Genomic DNA, 20,912 nt, shown 5'->3' with positions numbered 1-20,912 from the left:
CACGCTGATGAAAGAGTCCAAAGGAACTGAAGGAAAATTGGTCGTTTCTGTGCTCAATACAACATTTTCCCAAAAACACATTCAAGAGAGACTGAAAAATGAAATACAAATAACTTCATTGATCCTATCGGTTTTACAAGCCATCAAAATCATATACAAGATATTTTAAGGCTTAAAATTTAGAATATTGGATTTTAAGACACCCTGTTTTAGCTCTGGTTTAGTTTATTAGCTCTTTAGCTGCTAAATGCGCCGTAGCTGGCACTCTGAAGCCATACAATGTGGGTCTTAATGATCATGCTTGTGTACGTAGCAGTTTTACTCAAAGACGCTCCAAAACTGGCAGGAAAACGCAGAGCGCTCGGAAGATAACAACTGAGGCCATTTATGTAATTGATAAAAGGTGTGAGTGCAAGTAGATAGATCAGATAGATTGTTAGGAGTGCAGAGGCCCTCAGAGACTGATTAGAAAATAGGCAACTACCAGAGAAGAGGAGAGCAAGACATCAAAGGAATAGATTGTGTCAGTTGGCAGGGTGGGAAACGCATCAACAAAATGTACTTCTTGTCTTGTGAATTAGTACCATCAGAGGGCTCAATCTGGCGTATTATGGAGCTTGTTTTCAAGTGGCTCCAAAATGAATTTTGGCTTCCTTCCCACCCTGGGACTGAAGATGGTTTCAGAAGTGAGCGGGAGCAGACAGAACAGAGAAAGAAGAGAGACAGGAGGAGGTGAACGCAGAGCTACAGAACAGTTTTATTAGGCATGCTACAGAAGTAATGCAGAATACACGAGAGAGACCATGAGAGGGAAAACTCAAAAAAAGCAGGAAACCAAGTCGCACCTCCCCTTTTGTTAGAAAATAATTCAGCCTTTAATTGCGCCTCTTCAGACCTATACCAAATCCTTACATTTTGAGCTGTATAAAATTGGACTTGGAAGAAAAAAATATACAGAACTATTATTTCTGAGCACCTCTGGGTCAAGAGGTCGGGTATTAAAAAAGAAACGGGAATAAACTTGACACTTAAAATTCTGTGCATTCTTCCCTGAAATGCATCATTTCAGTATTTTCAAATGCTTGTTTTTTTTTTGTTAAAATGAATTAAAGGAACACTAAAGGCACAGAAACTTTGGTCCAACTGAGTAGCCCTCTCGAGTAAACGGTCACATGAAAATAAAATCACAGTGGACTCAATCTTCAAACTGCTTCCACAGCATGCAACACTTTCTGATGTGAAGTCCTATCACAGCTATACATGCTTAGAAAAAAAAAAAAACATTGTCACTGACAATTACACCTCACTGCTATGGGGGGAAAAAGGCTTCAAAAAACACAGATAAAGAAATACTTAAGCCACGAGCCACGTTGGGATATGTGACGGTGTGTGAAATCAAGCTGGGGCAGAACAACCTAGCACTGAAACGTAACTTGTGGAATAATGGAATTCAAGTTAAACTGCCTGTCGCAGGCTGCTGTAGAAACTTACATGTTGCCTCAGGAAATCCTCTCCTGAACTCAAAAGAAGTGTCATAAATCTAAAACTCTTAAAACACAACAAAAAAAGCTACGCTTGGTTGACTTCAAAAACTGTAATAATGACTCTCACCGACCTCCAAAAATATCCATGTGCCTCAAAAGCATACGAGGGTAATTAATGAACATGTCCAGCTGTAGAAACAGTTGATATTGTCAAGTAAGGCACATAATTACTGTATCTTTTCAACTAAATCAAGAATTAAACACCAATCTACATCAACCTATCATACAGGGGGACAATCATTCATGTCAATGTTTTGTTTGACATAGAAAATACAGAGGTACAGGTAAGAATAGCTGGGAGGATCCAGTATCTGCAACATACTCAATTGTTCTCTTTAAAAAAGGATGCAAGTCAAAGGTTTCAGTCTCTCTCAAGGAATGACAGGATCAACAAAACCCGAACAATAAAACTGATTCAATCAATGTGGTCCCCCCTGCTCCCCAGTGTCCAGACAGTCTCGAAAGGTTTCTGACAGTAGACCCTGGCACTGTCAGGAGTTTAGATGGTGGACTTGGAGAAGGAGACTCTCAGGTGCTGGTTGCCTCCCATGTTGTAGTTGTGGAGGTCAATCAAGGCCTGGATGGCCTCCTCCACTGTTGACATCTGGATCAGAGCCATTTTACGATCCCTGGAAAACATGACACAGCAGTGAGCGGCGCAGGGAACGATCTCTGCTGGGGTGCAACACGAACAGAATGATGAACTACAGCAAGAGGCACCAAGCGTTCCAAGACGGAACTCTTATCAGGCCACCTCCAGCTAGTTTATGGGATAGGTCTACGTACTGGAAAAACTTGAATGCTTTCACAGTGCCTCCAGCGTTTGAGAAGAGCAGCCGTAGGTCATCCTCGGTCACATCTTGTCTGTGAAAATAAAAGGTGACAGATTACAGTCGGGACCCAGTCTACAGTTTTCACAGTGGGTTCTGTGGATTAGCCAATGTTTCTGATAAGAAATGTTGCACTTTAATTTTTGTCATTTTTCAATGAAAACAGAAGTGTGACAATAAGTCTTGAAATATGGATGAACCGGCCCTCTAAGCCAAGTTGTTACGGGTGTCATTTAAATATTTCCACAGCGGTGCCGGTAATACACCTGCTTTAGGGTTGGGGGATATAATGATGAACCTGGTCCAATGGTCAACTTCCTCCCTTCCTGTACTTAGATATGCTATGTGGGAGGCTAATCTATTTTGAAATGACAACCATTGAAGATGTTTAACAGATAGTCACATCTTAGGTTAGCTTATGTCAGCAAAACATTTGCCAACTAACTTTTGATAGAACTTAGCTAGCGTTTTGCTAACATTATCTTTCAGATGTAACTAGCTAGCAAACAACAGATCTTTTGTTTTTGTTTGTTACTACTGAAATTATCTAGTTAGTTAGCCAACGTTTTGCTAACATTAGCTAACTTAAGATGTGTTTATCCTATAAGGGTCTTCACCGTCTTTGGTTCACTCTTCAACATAGACAAACCTTGAGCATAGCATCTAAGTAAGGAGGCTTGCTTCACTGTTATTGGACCACAGGGAGAACGGGTGAGACTTAAAAAGCGTCAACTGAACACTAATCAGAAGGTTGGCAGTTCGATCTGGCTCCTCCCACAGTATGTTGAAGTGTCCTTGAGCAAGATACTGAAGCCCAAATTGCTCCAGATGCTGTGCTGTATGGATGAGTATTAGTTTGTGTTGTATGAATGCGTGTTTATGGGTAAATGAAAAGCGCTGACTAGAAAGGAGCTATACAAGTACACTCCATTTACATTAACATGCTACACTCTCATCAACTTACGGGATATTGGAGAGGTGGAGGGTGGCAGATGGTGGGAATATGTTCTGGAAATTTTTGGAGCCGGGTTTCTTGAAGCGATGGAGTGGGGAGTTGGCGTAGTCCTTTGTCAGGCCCTGGTCATCTAGGCCATCACGAGGCAGCGCCACCGTCTGGTGCTTGGACAGGGTCACCCGGATGATCTTCCCGTACATCTTTTGGCCATTCAAGTGACTCATTGCTTTGGACGTGTCAAAGGAAAGGAAGGTCAGTGGTGAGGATGTGGTAATCACTGGCTGTAAGCCAATAATAAGAAAAATATGGACACACTACACAACTAAAACTAGATCCATTATTATGTTCTTGTCATCAGTCTTGGGAATAATGATCTGTTTACAGAAACTTGGTGCTGCTAAAGAGACAATTCTTGTACACATCCATTTAGTTAGTTAAGTAAAGGATAATGCCCAACGAGGTGACCATTATTAGGAATGAATTATCCCACCTATAACATGATCAATTGTCAAATATTTGTAGTTCCCATCGCTCATAGAGCGCGTTGGCTAAGCTACAAGCCAGAAAGCTAACGTTATGCTAGCAAGACTCAAAGTCAATAACACTGCGTATGGCTGACGAACGGTAAAGTATGTTTAACAACAAGACGAGCTAGTTATTGTCCTGGAATCAACATCAAGATTCTCAAGACAAATGAGCTTCTTGTTGGCAGCAGCCTGAAGGAGCGAGTTGAGCAGCAGATGGGACGTGAGTATTAACAGTATATATAGTGGTTCTGAATCTGTTAAGTGAAGCCAACGTGAAAGTGTCTTAAACCTGCATTCTTTCTAATGACCAGCAGGGGGCAGCTCCATTGGCTGCAATAAAAGACAGACCATACAGTCATCACACATTGTATGTACAGCGGAGAAATTAGACTTTTGACTTGATTCATGAGCTCAGTAAACAGTTAACAGTTTCCTAATAAGTTTATGGTCTCTAGTTTCAAGGTTTCTTCCATACAGCATGATGTCCATTTAGTAAATTATGGTCCCATTTAGAGTAAAATTAAAAGACAGCCATGCCTGACAATGACTACCACTAGCATCCTGAGACAATTAAGATGTGAATGAGTGGACTTTGGCGGTTTCGACGTCCGCTCACCTAGCTGGGCCTGGTTGGTGTCTGACATCTGAATGAGAGCGCTGTCTTTCTTATTGTAAAGAATTTTCACCCTCTGGACATCGCCGTACACTCCTGCATTAGAGCCACAGGTGGGCGCAAGGAGGAGAAAATAAGGTGAGGTGGAGAGAAAGCAGACAGTTAGGAAAACAAAAAGTTAACATCGGAGACAAAAAGGATATTTTAAAGGACAAGAAACAAAAGAGAAAAGAGAGAATAGAAGAGTACACACGAGAATTTTTGAGTAGACTTCAGAGTGAGAGGTGTGTAGAAAGAACAGGTAAAGAGAGAAGAGACACCCTCTAAACAGATAAGTTATCAAGCTGTGTCAGATGGCTATAAATAAAAACAGCATGCAAAAATAATGACTTAACCGTGCATTAACAGATTACTATGTATTGGAGTTTAGGGCAAAATAATCAACATTAACCCAAACCAATAAACAGGGGGCCAAAATGTGTTACAAATTACCAAAAGCTACTGTGCGCAAACAAATATATATAAGCTTGTAATAATGACAGTAATAATAATAATAATAAAAATAATAACAATAATGACAAATGTCTCAAAGATAGAATGGAAATAGAACAAAAAGAGAAAGTAGAAGAAAGAAAGAGAGAGAGAGAGAGAGAGAGAGAGAGAGAGAGAGAGAGAGAGAGAGAGAGAGAGAGAGAGAGAGAGAGAGAGAGAGAGCTAACGATAACATACCGAAGAGGGTAAACAGACTTTGGGGCGTAACCATCTTTAGAGGGAGAGAAGAGCAACAAGCAGCGTGAGACAGGTAGAGAGGTAGAAGAGTCGGAGCGGAGCGGAGGTAGAGATGGACAGATCGATCCAGAACGGAGGTAGGTAGGAGGAATGGTGGTTTTTGTTTTCCCCCCGGAGAGTGATGGAGGTGGTGGGTCATGGAGGGGAGCAGGCGGTGGAAGAGGAGTCATGGAGGGAGGGAGGGAGGGAGGGGTTTGGTCGGTTAATGTGGGAGCAGGAGGTGGAGGAAGAAGAGGTCGTTTGAAGAGTTTAAAAGTCCCCCAGCAGGACATGAGGACAGGGGGAGGCAGGATGAATGGAGGGGAGAAGAGATGGGAGTAGAGAGAGAGAGATGGGGGGGGGGATGAACAGGGAGGCAAATGCAAATTGGGGGAAAATAAAAAAAATAAAGTGAGGAGGGGGAGGGACAAAAAATAAAATATAGGTCAGTACACTGGAATAATGCAGGTAGTTTGGTCAGAGATAATGGCTTGGATCAATGTTTTCTTTAGTCAAAATACAGCAAATAACTTGCGCCAAATGTCTTTCACCCTGGACAAGCATGAGGTAAAGGTACATTCATGTCAAAATCATAATAAAATCAGCAATATAAAGTCATAACCATGGGATAAAAAACAACATGCAGCAGGTTGGAAGTCTGAAGATCTACAATCTTTCAGTGAGGACAATGGTGCTACGAGAGCGTGAGAGCGAGAGCTGAGGGGGGAAAGATTAGTTAAGAGACCATGCAGTTGAAGATTTTTTGTTTAGCAGTACAGTTTGGCATGCAAGAGTTGATGTGAAGGCCACTGGAGTGAAAAAAACAACAACAACGTGGTGTTCACACAAGTCCAAGAGGCTAAAAGAAGGCTTAAGCACAGTATCTTAACATCAGGGGTTCAGTTTGAATGGTTGAGATACTGTCAGAGGCTCCGGGATGACACATTCATTCACAGCCAGAGAGAACAGACTGATGAGCAAAGAGACATTAAGGTGAGACAAATTAGATGCTATTTAAGTCACCGTAAGGGGGAAAAAAACACACAGAAGAGGAAAAGGGAGAAAAGACAGCGAGCAAGCGTTTTTCAGAGGCAGGTGTTTGTTCCCAGAACTGAGACACGGGGTTAGAGGACCACAGAATGATTTCATATGAGCTTTCATATGAGCTGAGGAAGGTGAGGAGAGCTTAGAGAGAAAAACAGAAGAGAGACAGTTAGCCGAGTTAGGTACAGTTTGACAAGAGGAGGGGAGGGCAGAACATTGGAGAAGGAAAGAGGGGAGCGGTGACAGAAAACAGCAAATCCCCTCGCTCTTACAGGGGACATAATGAGTCTTGACCAAAAGGGGAAAAATAAAAACAACAGCAAGGCCCACTAGAAAATACAGCAAAGGAAAAGGTTAGACATTTTTTTTTGTTTCATATCCAAACTAGCCGGAATGAGTCCATCTTTAAAAAAAATATTCAGTTGTTTCCTGGGACAGCTGATGAGTGACTATCAGAACAGCCTGACAGCTCCTCTGAGGTTCAAAATGTTCTGTAAATGCCTCGGAAATGACGGGAGGATTTTCTAGGGATACAGAATAGTTTTCTGGCTCAGATATTATCACCCTGACTACAAACAGAAAATAAAAAGACAAAGCCACCTTCTGGTTCTTACAGAAGCTGCTCTCTGCTTTCTACATTTCTAAAAGAGTTTAAATACATTGCATATATAAAAAAGACTGTCCAAGATCACAGAAGTGTGGCAGGTAAATACGCCAAATTAAGTGGTTTAGTTTACAGGGTTTCTGCAGGTTCAATTTTTTAAAAGACCTTTTCAGACTAATATGAATGCAATTAAGGACCCATTTAAGACCAAACTGGTAAAAAAAAAAAAAAGCTACAAAGCATGTGAAGGAAAATCTGTTTCGTCTTTAAGTTTCAGCCTGATAATACAAATTTCTTCTCAAAAACATATTTACGCAAGTATGAAAAACTTAACAAGTGAGCTTAACTTTATCAATGTGATGCATTTTTAATGCCTGTTAAAATCATATTTAAGACATTTAAAGTCCTGAGATACAGATTATTGGATTTATAAGACCCTGACACAGTCATTCAAGTTAACGTCCTAGGTCAAATATGTACAGAAAAATCTCACCATGGACAGTCTGAATGTATCCTCTCTGACAGACACAAGACAATGAAAATGGAAATGGCAGCACAAGGAAGACAACTGGCCATAACCAGCAAATTAAAAGAGAACAGAGGGATGAAGGTGGTGGGTAGGAGTTGTGGCCTTAAGACGGTCCATCTGACTGGTGTGTGTGTCTGTGCGTGTGTGTGTAGATGTGTTACTAACCTCCTCGTTGAGGTTGCTGACCAGCAGGACCCCACTGGACCCCGCCTGTCCAGCCAGAGCCACCCTCCCTGCAGCAGCAGCAGCTGCCGCTGCCGCGCTAAGGGGGTTCAGGGCTCCTGACGGGAAGCAGACGAGACAATCATGGAATGGAGAGCAGCACTTCCACTACACCGCGGCATTACAACACTGAGCAAGGATGCATCTTATAATTTAAAAATACAAAAAGTGTAAAAAGGAAGATAAATAAAAGCGTGATCTACCTGGGATCTTACCGAGGAGGGAGTTGGAGTCTTTGCTGAAGGCAGCGGCCACTGAGGGGTCGATGCTGGGCTGGCCGTCCCCAGCAGGCAGCTCGGGTCGCGTGTAGTCACGACTCTTATCGTTGTTGTACTTGACATTTAGGTTGACCAGCTTGGAGAAGTCGATACGCAGTGTGCAACATGAATTGTAGATGTTCTGGCCGTCCAGCGCCTGGGAGGGGGAAGAAAAATCACCAATTTGTGTTCAGCTATTACATTTGGTATTGCAAACTACTGACAGACACTTAACTAGACAGTGAGGAGTTAACAGCGGAACTCTTACCAGTTTGGCCTGCTGTGCATTGACGGGGTCACTGAACTGCAGCAGGGCCTGGAACTGATTGTTCTTGGTGAATGTGATTATCTTCATGACTGTGCCGAACTTGGAGAAAATCTGTCAACAAAACAAAGAAAATTTTAACGTTAATATTCAAACTTGGTGGACATTGTGTCGCACGACAACTGAACAACTTGAGGGGGGTCATAACAACTGTTCCCTGCCTGTTGCAGTACGTCCAGCGTCACAGGGTAGAACATGTTGTCGATGATGATGCGCAGCACCGGACTTGAGGCTGCAGCGAGCGCTTCCTGTACGTCTGAGCTTGGCGACCCGCCAGACTGGACCGCTGACACTGCCTGAAGCACCGCCTGGGTCCGCTACGGCCAAACACAAACGATTAGTCACTGCCTTTAACGATGGAGCTCAGACAAGATGGTGAGCCATTTTACTCACTATTAATTTCAAGTTTAAGAGCCCAAGTTATATTGGAATATCAAAGTATTAACACAGCTGACCAAAAGGTCAATTGTTTTTGCTAAATCATGCAGACTTTTAGCAGAATGTCCCGGTGGTCTGTTAGTCAGGCTCTACTAACCTGATTGCCAGCATCAGTTTTGAGTTCTTTATGATTGGAGTACTGAATAAAGACAGGGACATTGCGGACATGAGGAGTTACAGTGGTGTAGTAGTTAACCATAGTGATGGCCGCCTCCTCTGTCCCCATCTCCAAGAACGCCTGGAGAGAGGAGAAAACAAAGCTCTGGTAAATCCCCCACCACTGTTATCATTCAACGAATATAGCTGTCAATTTTTCCACAATTCAAGTTCAAGCAAATCTGAATGACTTCAAACTAATTATCTCAAAACTCAGTACAGCTGTATGACACCACACAAGAAAACACATGGTACTGATTAAACCAATGGATAAGACATTGACATCCACACCGATGGGCCACATATCCTGGTCTATAAATCCTGCTATCTTATCGGTGGTGGCATTTTTATGAGCTTCTGGTAAGCAGTCTACTGAAGCCGATTGTGCCGAATAGTAGCAGTCAGACAGGGTTGTAAACTTAACATTGCTTTGCTAGTCTGTGGTGCATCATTTCTACTTAGTTATCTTCTTAAATTTGGACAAACCATCTACACATTTGTGTGAACTGTAATTCATCATTGTGGTGACAAACAACAGAATCTGTATCAGACCAACACAGATGAAGTTGTCTCAACACGGAGATGAGGCAGCTGCCGATCGATCAAGACTAGCCGACACATGGGGAGAACAAAGCAGCTGTACTTGACAGGAATCTAGGGGACAAATGCCGAGCACCTCCAATGGCCCCTCGGCAGCAGGCAGACAATAGGCTTTTGTATGGAGTTGTGGGCATGTTTCAGATGCAGTTCAAGATAGCAAGACCAAAAGAGTCCAAAGCACTTGTGTGATAGTGAAACAAGATTTGACCAATCCTGTTGACACCATCCCACCCACACCTCTGTGTGAATTTACCTGTGGTGTGAAACTGAAGCCTAATAACTGTTTTATGGTTCTTACAAATACACCTTTGTCCACTCACCTGATTCTTTCCCTTCAGCGTGAGGATATTGGTGACTTTGCCAAAAGGCAAGCCAAGAGCGATGACTTCGGTCTCTGATGCCTCATTGGGTAGTTTCCTGATGTGGAGCACGCGAGATGGTGGAGCCTCCTCCACCCTCAGCTTTTTACTGTCACTTCCATTGGAAGCCCCATCTAAAATATTAGCATAAACACTAATGAACTGTGCTAATCAATGCAATAATAGTCCCCTTAATTTGAAGGATAAGGTTGGCGATATTGTGTGTTTTACCTATTGTCAACACATCACATGAAAAGGCCAAAACAAACTGTGTTTTCAGCCCATCTCTAAATCTCGGACTTTAAGGATAAGGCTTGAGTTATTCTATATTCCGACTGAAGAGACCAAAACCAGTAATGTGTTTGTCTGTCTCCCAATGCTTGCTGACATTTCTGCCATTTCTGTGGCTCTCAGCACCAAGCCCAGCCCAAGCACAGTCATTTCCTAACAGCAGCAACTTATTCAAACAGGGGGAAACTGTATTTGTTGGGGGACTATTTTCAGGCCCAAACAAAAACGAAGAAAGAGTAATTCACATTCGTTCATCTAGCGAGTATTTGGTGCAGGAAGATGTATGTGGGACTGAGCCAAATAAACTACAGTGTGTGTGTTCATGGTAATGAAGGAACATGTCGTTAAGTGCAAAAGTGTGGCTCACTGATGGCACAGAGGAAGAAGAAATATCAGCTTTTGATATACACACAACATTTGCTAGCAGATACATTCATTCTTGGTTTGGCTCTGCGCATGAGATTTGTTGACAAAATTCAAAATACACTCCCCTCCAAAAGTATTGGAACAGTGCGGCCAATTCTTTCATTTTTGCTGTAGACTGAAAACATTTGGGTTTGACATCAAAAGATGAACATGAGACAAGAGATCAACATTTCAGCTTTTATTTCCAGGTATTTATATCTGGACCTGATACACAACTTAGAAGATAGCACCTTATGTTTGAACCCATCCATTTTTCATGTGAGCAAAAGTATTGGAACATGTGATTGACAGGTGTGTTTTGTTTCCCAAATGTGTCCTATTACATTGATTATTCAAACAATAAATAGCGCTAAATGTCTATACTCAGTTTCAGATTTGTGTTTTGCCTGTGCATTTATAGTTAGAGGTGTAACCAACATGAAAACCAGAGCGCCATCTATGGGTGAAAAACAAGAAATTGTGAAGCTGAGAGAAGATGGAAAATCAACCAGAGCCATTGCACAAACATTGGCCATAGCCAGTACAACCATTTGGAATGTCCTGAAGAAGAAAGAAACCAGACGTTGAACGGGTAGACCAAGGAAAACAGTAGCAGCTGACAACAGAAACATTGTGAGAGCTGTAAAAAAAAGACCCTAAAACAACTGTTCGTGCCATCAGCAAGAACCTCTAGAGGGCAGGAGTGAAGGTATCACAATCTACTGTTCGCAGAAGACTTCATTAGCAAAAGTACAGAGGCTACACCAGAAGATGCAAACCACTCATTAGCAAGAATAGGAAGGCCAGGCTGGAATTTGCCAAAAAGTAAGAGATGAGACGAGCCTCAAAGATTCTGGGACAACGTTTTACGGACTGATGAGACAAAGATGAACCTTTACCAAAGTGATGGAAAGGCTAAAGTTTGGAGAAAGAAAGGATCTGCTATACAAGCTCATCTGTGAAACACAATGGAGGTACCATTGTGTTTCACAGATGAGCTTGTATGTCATGGCTTGGGCTTGCATGGCTTTTTCTGGGACGGGCTCATTAATCTTCATTAATGATGTAACACATGATGGCAGCAGCAAAATGAACTCCGAAGTCTACAGAAACATTTTGTCTGCCAATTTAAAGAAAGATGCAACCAGACTGATTGGGATATCCTTCATCATGCAGCAAGATGATGACCTAAAACACACTGCTAAAGCAACAAAGGAGTTCATCAGGTACAAGAAGTGGAAGGTTTTAGACTGGACAAGTCAATCTCGAGACCTAAACCCTAGAGAGCATGCATTTTACTTGCTAAAGAGGAGACTGTAGGGAGTAACCCCCCAAAACAAACAACAACTGAAAGAGGCTGCAACGAAAGCCTGGAAAAGCATCACAAAAGAATGCAAAAGTTTGGTGATGTCAATGGGTCACAGGCTTGATGCAGTTATTGCAAGCAAAGGATTTGCAACTAAATATTAAGTCTTATTCACTTTAATCTATTTTAAGTCCATCTGTTCCAATACTTTTGCTCATTGCTGCTATCTTCTAAGTTGTGTATCAGGTCCAGATATAAATACCTGGAAATAAAATCTGAAATGTTGATCTCTTGTCTCATGTTTATCAAACCCAAATGTTTTCAGTCTACAGCAAAAATAAAAGAATTGGCCTCACTGTTCCAATACTTTTGTAGGGGAGTGTATATAATATCACCACACTTGTCCTTCACCAAATAGCTCCCCAAACCTCCTCCCAGGTCTCAATGTGTTCAACTGTGTAAGGTGCAATATCAGATAACAATATCAGGGAATGTACGTGTATTTTTATTTTTTTAAACACACAGGATTTACATGTTTGCATGTTAAGGGCTGTTAAAGGAATACAGCTATCTGAGTTTATTCATTTATTCGGATCCCCATCAGCTGCAGATATTCTTCCTAGCGTCCACAACCTGCAAAAACCTAATTTATTTTTGATTACTCTTTAAGGCTGGTGATTGTACTGGACCAAATTTATAAAGATAAAGCTTTTATTTTCTTCTTCAACACAAAGGCACAAAGCACGAAGGCATTGAAAGCTTGACCTAGTCCTATTTTAAAAGCAAGAGCCTGCCGGCAAATCACACAGACCCAAACCTACCTGGGAGTAGGTTTAGGAAAAATATTGTATTCTTTGATAAGGTAAAAACATAGTTGTAATTTTGCTCATCCCCTTACAGTTGCTTCATGTTTCTTATGCTCTCTTCAGCCTTCAGCATAAGACTGCTAATGGATCAGCGGAAGCTCTGAGGCTGAATTCTTCTTAATCTATTTTAGCACTCAGTGGTAGAACAACCCTATATCAGTTTAGCTTGTTTGGATGTTTTTTTCCCCACAATAATGCATAATGGTAAATGCTGACTGATCACGCCACACAGACCATGGCAGCTTCTGTGCACGGTGAGATCACTTATATACCATCTATCGACACTAACAGGTCTCAATTCAATCATTCTAACAAACAGACAGCCTTTCACTGCACTGGTCAGTGTGAAGTCCCATACCAATATAGTGTCATTTTGTCACACCTGTGCTAAAGAATCAACATCTTTCCATAATGTAAAATACCACTGACAGTTATGGTTTGAGAAAATAACGTGAAAGAAATTAGAAATGTCCATCTCTTAAATCTACAGGAACGTAACAAATAATTAGTAATGGATTACTTTTTAAAAATAACATTGCAGACGCTTAACAGAGCTGACTGATAAGTCTATCTACAAACTGGCTGACTGTTAAGTATTGCCTTCATATTGTATGCCTACAGCCCAGAAGAGTGAACCTTTGGTTAATATAAAAAGGGATTGCATGGCCACTGTCCCAATTTATTTATTAATGTTGTTCAAATATATTCATCTAAAGCTGGTTTTCTTGAGAACAAAATTAATGAAAGTACATTTCTAATCTTGACAGATTCACAGTATCCTCGCAGTCATCTTTGTTAGTGAAGCTAGCCCAGTGTGATTAATAATTCTGTTTGGAGCTTATTTGGCTAGCTATGATAATCGATTAGTCATTTTGAGTCTTTCTGAAAGAAAAAAAAAAATTCTCTGATTTCAGCTTCTCCAATGTGAATATTTTCTTGTTCGTGAACAGAATTATCTGTGGGTTGTGGACAAAGCAAGGAGGACGTCACCTTGGGCTTTGGGTTACAGTGATCAACAGTTTTTACCAGTTAGCTGCAGCTGCCATAGCACAGCAGCCAACCTATTCATGTTAAATGTTAGAATTCCATTACAAATCTATGTTTATTGAAAGCTCACAGCAGGTCTGGTAAATCCTACATTTAAAGAACCGTCCATCCACCTGTGCAAGACTGGCTATATATTTCAATTCAATTCAGTTTTATTTGTATAGCGCCAATTCATAACAGAAGTTATCTCAGGACACTTCAAATAGAGCAGGTCTAGACAGAACTCTTTATATCTATCTATCTATCTATCTATCTATCTATCTATCTATCTACTTAATCTTTTATATATGGTTGATATTGTGAAGCCACTTTATTAGACAGGTCCCTGGGGTGACATTAGCTTAGATGGGGGCATTGTGTAGCAATAGTAGACTGGGACTTTGATTAAAGATCCCACAAAACCCTTGTGTACGTCTTTAGCATTGTTCTTATTTAGTGTTTGTCCGTCTTCTCTTTGTGGCAGCATGAGCAGCTCTTTCAGTCATAATCTTTGAGGTGCCTCTGATATCATCTGCACCGTGAGGAGGCATTAAAATGCAGTGGTATCCACTATGTCTGTTGCAGTCACATGCTGTGGTGTGTGGGTGCCCACCTACTGAGGAGTGTGATTTTATACAGACACTAAATAGCTCCCGTGAGAGAACGGTTCAACTCGAGGGACCCGTTTCACTTTTCAAACACCTATTAATCCTTCCTTTTAATGTCGTCTGTCACTAGCGATCAAATGGCTTCATGCAAATATCCGTCAAGCCCCTCCCTATTCAGGGGTGGTCGGAACGAACTCACCGCTGATACTGCTCATGCCAGAGTTGGGACTGTTGTACATACTCAGCTCATCTGATCCTCTCTGCGGACAAAAGAAAAGGACAGACAAGACAGTCAGGCACAGTTGTGAAATAATGAGGAAAACTATTTCCATTTTCCAGACAGGCCCTCAATAAAACAGAGGTCTCTAAAGAGAGTTTAAAGTGACAAAAGGATGGTAGAGGAGTAGGTGGAAGGAGACAAAACAGCAAAGAGTGGTCTGGCTCCTCCTTTTCTGGTGTGGGTTTAATCTGGCTGAATTTAAGATGTCAAGATGTGTCATTTCATGCTGAGCTATACTAGGTCCCAGAAGGCTCACCAGAGCTGACGGGCGCCCTGTGCTCTTAAACCTGACTGATGGGATGAAGAGGAACCTGGCTAGGGAGCCATTACACACACAACTTTATAATAGCTTCATACACCCCTCCTTGTTTCTGTCTGACTGAATTTGAACCAATTGTTCTTTTGTCACTAACATTCTTTATGGTTACGATAAACTAGATGTTGCAGGCCCTGCTACAGCGACATGACACAAATAAATTGAAAGGGTAATAAAGTTGTCTGACTTGAGCCAAAATGTGAGCACACAGTGCACAAGCAGCAAGAATCCGAGAAAAGGTTTCTCTCGTGACAGCTGGCAGCCCTCTCGGTTCTGTCTATGACACTGAAATATTGATGAAATAAACAGGATGGCAAAGACCCGCCATATAAGAGGAATCAGTATTTTATGACTGTTCCGTTTCCCTTCGAGAGGACTTTAACTTTGTTTTGTGCAGACAGAAAAGCAGCTGGTACTCAACAAATCAGGTTACAACAATGCGCTTACACAAGCCCTACCATGTTTCATTAAAGCCATTCTCATGCTATGAAAGCTCAAAAAACTAATATTCTAAATATAATGTGATTGTTCTAGTGGTAACACGAGGATGCACTGTCAAGAACAGGATTTTAAGATGAAATGTGGTCTAATCTTAATGGCGTGTCCCTTTACATTAATTTCATGGATGTTTGTTGTGTTACAAAAGCTTATTGTTGTTTAGTATGAGCTAATGTAAATCCAATTGTAACCATCAGTCCAACAAATTAACAAGCCAAAAAAATCCACTGTTTTAAATGTGAATATCTGCAGATTTTCTTTGTGTTTTCTTTGCGTGTGGACTGCTAACTGTTACGGAACAACATCCAATTTGAAGAAACCACGTGGGGCCCAAATAATCTGTCAGACATTTTTCACTCATTATTATGGAAGCCCATTCCGACAATGTGACAAAAAAAAGGATTGTGCAAGTCAAATATTGAATAAGCATCTCAAAATAGATGCTGAAAGTTTCAGTATAATGACGTGCAGGATCCTTTTTCTTTTAGATCACATTGGTTGAAATGGCCATAAATGACTGATTAGCTAAAATAAAAACATACATTCTGCAGATAATGAAAACAATTTCTATTTACTGCCCTAAATGACATTTATGCTACCCCCTAGAAAATGAGAAAAAGACAGTGAAGAATCTTAAACCTGCAACATAGTCCCTAGTCTCAAGGTGGGAATGTTTGAAAAATCACCCATGTCTTTAAGGGTTAATGCAACATTTGTCTAATCTCAGTCTAATCTGTTTGTGTGGTTCATCCGCAGCAGTACACAGGCAATAACAATGTGAATGCTGTTTCATAATGCAAAACAGAACACACCTACAGTGGACAAGGCAGGCTCATGTGACTGACTAAGCAAAAAGCAAAGCAGAAAACTCACCTTCACTCCAACTGCAACATCACTGATGCTGAAAGAGAACAGTTTGCATTTGGTCAGTATGAGGGGATTTAAAATGGAAAGCAAAATAAAAGTACAAAATAGAAGATACAGTCAGATACAGAAACACCAGATATGGATCAACCTTTGATTGAGATTTTGCACCAGTATGACTACTCAAAAGGCTGATGTCTTAAACAAATAACTTTATTAAAAAATAATTAAGTTTAAATATTATTTAACATGTTAAATAACTTAACATATACATTATTAACCAATTCTAGAAATGACCACTGAGAAAATAAATTATAAATAAAATAAACACAAACATCAGTACTGTAAAAAATACAACCGTTTTATCATCATATGATTAATTGATTAGCTGTCAACTATTAAATAAACCAGCAACTATTTTGAAAAAGCGATTAATCCTTTTGAATGGTCAGCTTCTCAAGTGGTATATTTTCTTATTTCTTAAATGTTTTAGGACAGTAAACTGAATATCTTTGGGTTGAGGACAAAAGACACTTTTCACCATTTTCTGGAGCAAACAACTAATCGATTAATCAAGAAAATGATCTCTACACACTAATGATCAATAATGCATTTTTTTTGTCAAAGTTGTGTGAAAATTGTATTTTATTTAACAACAACTGCAACATACTATGGCCAGGGTTCACACTATTTATAAGAAATTTCTAGGAGTTTTTATTGACAATACAGGACAGGTAGGTGGTCGTCATTTACTGGACATTCTGAGTTAGCTCGCTTTTGCGGCGCATGTGGCTGCTCTAACTAATTTCTCTGCTGTGGCCTCAACGGAGGGGTCTCCAGTGAACTGACTACAGTTTTGCTCTAATTCCTCTAATTCAAATCAAGTAAAATTGACGTTATATTACAGAAAATGTATCTACCAGAAAAAGTAAAGTGTTTGTTGCACGTACAGTTATCATCGCTGTGCATGTATTTATCAAACACAACAACAAATTGGATCATTAACATGCATGCATGTAGATACAGCCTACACAATTTCCACTGAGCTTCCCTGAGCATTCCGTTCCATTTTAGAAATTCACTCAGGTTATTTAGTCATTTGCAGGTACTTTCCATGACAGGAAAATAAGTCTCTAAATTTCCAGGTTTTTCCAGGATACGGAGGAGCATCAAGGATGCGTGGGAACCCTGTAGGACAGCTTACACAAACTAATGCCAGTTAGGTTTACATACTAGCTCAACGACAACAATATTAGTGCAACTGATTACCAAAGAGATATACCAGAGCCCGTCTACAGAGAGCCTGGCCACTCTCTATTAAGTCCCATTGTACCAAATTTTAGTTGCAGTTCCACCAGAGTTCCACTGGGGGCGATCACCCATGAGTGCAAAATGAATGGGAGTCTATTGAGCTAGACGGCTAAATTTGTCTCTTTCACCTGCTTGTCGTTGAGAAATCTCAGATTTGATTGTAGTTTTTGCAAGTTCAACATGGGTTATAGGTCGAAAGTTGAATGAACGAGTTCTTATGTCCTTTCCATTTCTTACAGGTTGAGATGTTGTTGCCCATAACACGCTAGCATTCTGCTAATGAATGCTGATTGGTCAGAGGAGGACTGATTACAACCAGAGATCCCGCTTGATGGCATCGTGGCATCCGAAGCGGGAATATGAATATTTCGGCGTGGTGTTTAAAACAGCAAAACAAAAACTCTTTCTAGCCCGTGCATTGACAGGGAGAGCCTAACCTGTGTCAGCTGTGTTGTCGATGCCTCGAGAGAAAAGGAAGTGCCGAGCGCGGAAGCACAAAGTGACTCGAGGCTTGCCGTAAAGCGGTGTCTCTGGCCGTTCAGCATATCCGTGCTGACGTCCGATGTGTATGACGTCATTGACATTTTAAAAGACTTTTTAAAGCAAATAAGTGACTCTAAAAAAATCTAACACCCAGCAATGTGTAATTTCTTTGCATCCCCTTTTGAATGCAACATTCAAATTACTAGACAAAAAATTATATCCTGACAAAAGTGGATTTTGAGGGGTATAGCTCCATAGACCGCCATTCATTCTGCACTCATCCTGTGAGCGCCCTCATATGGAACCAGAGTGGAACTGCAACAGTTCAGAAGCCAGAAGTTTACCGAGAGTGGAACTTCTCCCCTTATTAGACATTCTCTGGTTATACATTGAATACCTACTAATATATATTTCTAGTTAGTTTCTAGTTAATTAATCAAAATATTATGAAAACGCAAGTGCAATATCCAAATCAAAAGGTCAAATGTGAGACAAACAGCTTTATGATGTAGTACTGTTGTGCTGCAGAGATTCCCTGGCCTGTTTGTTTGGTATAGCAGCCAACAAATGTCACACCATCACAATTTTAGTTTTGTTTAGTGAAAATTAAAATTGTGATTGCAAAATTCCACTAATCATGAATCATATCACAATCACATTATCTGCTAAACCTAATTGCAATATGCTTTTTTGTATTAGCATATCGTGCAGCCCTAATAAGATGTGTGACAAACAGCATTATAATGAAGTACTGTAGTGCTGTAGAGATTCCCTGACCTACAAATTGTGTTCTTCAGATTTAAGAAAACATGTCTAAGGGTGGATCATATCACAATATCTGTCAGAATAACCCCAATAGGATGCTTTTACCAGATCACACAGCACTAATATCCAGACTTCCAATGCTTTGTGATACCAGTATTAATTCACACTCCCTCTTATAAATGCTTAAGGGTACAGCTGTGTTATGCATGTATACAACTTTAGCTATGCTTGTATAACCTCATACACATTATCTGACTGCATGCTCTTCCAGCTACCCATTTCCCAGGGGGCTCATTTATGATTCATCGCATTTACAAGCAACGCTGAGGTCATGTTTCATTCAATGCATGCAAACCCATGTACACTTAATGTTATACGCTTTCCAGCCAACTCGGTGTAACACTAGAGTAATATCAACGGCAGCTGCCATTTAACGCCGTACAACTTTGCTGGACAACAGGAGCGCCTGTTGAAGTGGTGCTGGCACAGACTGATTTAAAAGCAGGACCCAGCTCACGCTTATCAGAACACACAGTCGATTTACTAAACAACCTAGCTAACGTTAGTTAGCTACAACACAAAGGATGAACGTTACTGTACAGTAGTTATCTGTTAGCACAACGGTTTGCTAAACTTCACTAGCCGCTACGTTAGGGACCCTGTTGGGAAATACTGTAACAGAGGGAAATGGAGCAAGGAGCACTATTAACACGTCTCTAGGGCGCAAATCATGTTTATCAAGGCGAGCAACAATGCAGCTAACGGAATAAACAGCGGGCGTTAGCTAACTTGAGCTAGCATGCTAACATCAGGCACTTCCTTAATGGAAGAGGAGCGCGTGGCTATGGAAACCCATTGACACAAGCGTACGACTCCTCCTCAGCTCCTCCTCAGCTCCTCCACAAAACGACGCATTCACACGCTCCGCGCTCTGTGCTAGCTCGATATCAGTCTCATTAGAGGCGGTTAGCATCGCTGATAAAACATTACCCGTCCATTTCTGTAGAGATTTCTCAGTGCCTCCGCTTTCGGTCCTGTTGTCTCTCCAGTTTACACCGACACTGCGCACGCACACGTACACACGAGAGCAAAATGGAGGCAATAAATGTGAAGTTCCGAGACGATGCAATGGCGGAAATGGGCGGAAAGTACCGAAGCTACTGAGCGCGCTGCCTAGCTACAGTGACCACAGACACATATCTGTTGTAGTGTTTTATTGAGGGGGTAGTTAGTGTTGTTGTGTGTTAGTGTTGGTTAGTGAGGAAGATGTTGTGACACTGGGACCTCTTTGGGGTTGCTCTCCTTTTATTTTGACAGTCAGGGGCCGAAGATATGGCAGAACCAGTGTCAGTGGGCAGAACATTCAATAAATTGTCCCCCTCAGGCTCCCATAGGAATTAAATAAATGAAAACTGAATGAAATTATTTTTAAAGTTTAGATTTTTATTTAATATGTAAACTTTGAAGACCTGAACACAAGCTATATTCAGTCTTCACTCTCTGATAAACAGCCTCATCCTGCATTAGAAAACTTAAAACAACCAGAGAGCTAATAGAACAATGATAAGAAACCACTGAATTTGTAAAAAAAAAAAAAAAAAAAAAAAAAGAAGCCTTGTAAGTTTGCATGACTGTTAAAAAATGATGAGATGTCTCCTATTTCACTGTAAAGTCCATTCTCAGTGGATGTGCAATGGTAGCTTCGAGTTTCTACATCACACTGTACAAGTTGCATAGCCTACTGACTGACCTCTCTTTTCTGGGCTTTTACTGTCTTTAATCGATAGTGACAGCTGAAGAGGGACGGGGGGGGGGATGACACGCAGCAAAGGGCCGCAGGTTGGACTCGCTGCAGGAGGGACTCAGCCTTGGTACACGGGGCACCAGCTCTACCAGGTGAGCTACAGGGCACCCCCAGTATATTTATTTTTAATTTCCTAATAACATTGTGATCAAGCAAGTCACATGTTAATATCAAATGTTAATAATGTACCCTATTTTTTCACACCAGCACACAATATTTTTGGTAAAAGCCTACATATGGCACCATCAGAGTCTGATTTATTAAACAACAACCTTGGAAAAGTGAAACACAAGGCTTCATTCCAAATGTTTAGAATCC

The 20,912-nt window shown here is 40.9% G+C and overlaps 1 protein-coding gene across 2 annotated transcripts; it reads right to left on the bottom strand.

Moving 5' to 3' along the window:
• Positions 1 to 739: 739 nt before the first annotated feature.
• LOC127369160 (polypyrimidine tract-binding protein 2) lies at positions 740 to 19,901 on the bottom strand. 2 transcript variants are annotated; one of them, XM_051410249.1, is made up of 14 exons: positions 19,781 to 19,901; positions 16,241 to 16,268; positions 14,473 to 14,533; positions 9,733 to 9,905; positions 8,754 to 8,894; positions 8,380 to 8,535; positions 8,162 to 8,272; positions 7,840 to 8,050; positions 7,580 to 7,695; positions 5,199 to 5,232; positions 4,473 to 4,565; positions 3,339 to 3,555; positions 2,331 to 2,408; positions 740 to 2,173 (listed from the first exon to the last, which is right to left on the bottom strand). In XM_051410249.1, exons 1-14 carry the CDS (start codon positions 19,786 to 19,788, stop codon positions 2,044 to 2,046), a joined length of 1,557 nt encoding a protein of 518 aa, XP_051266209.1. In that variant the 5' UTR covers positions 19,789 to 19,901; the 3' UTR covers positions 740 to 2,043. The 2 variants fall into 2 exon arrangements, with proteins under 2 accessions (XP_051266209.1, XP_051266210.1); XM_051410250.1 differs by having other exon boundaries at positions 7,852 to 8,050.
• Between the last annotated feature and the right edge of the window lie 1,011 nt (positions 19,902 to 20,912).

Source organism: Dicentrarchus labrax, unplaced genomic scaffold (assembly GCF_905237075.1).
Source record: "Dicentrarchus labrax unplaced genomic scaffold, dlabrax2021, whole genome shotgun sequence".
In the NCBI taxonomy this organism is placed as follows: domain Eukaryota; kingdom Metazoa; phylum Chordata; class Actinopteri; family Moronidae; genus Dicentrarchus; species Dicentrarchus labrax.
The sequence above is the reverse complement of the archived record's forward strand: the minus strand, read 5'-3'. Positions and strand labels throughout refer to the sequence as shown.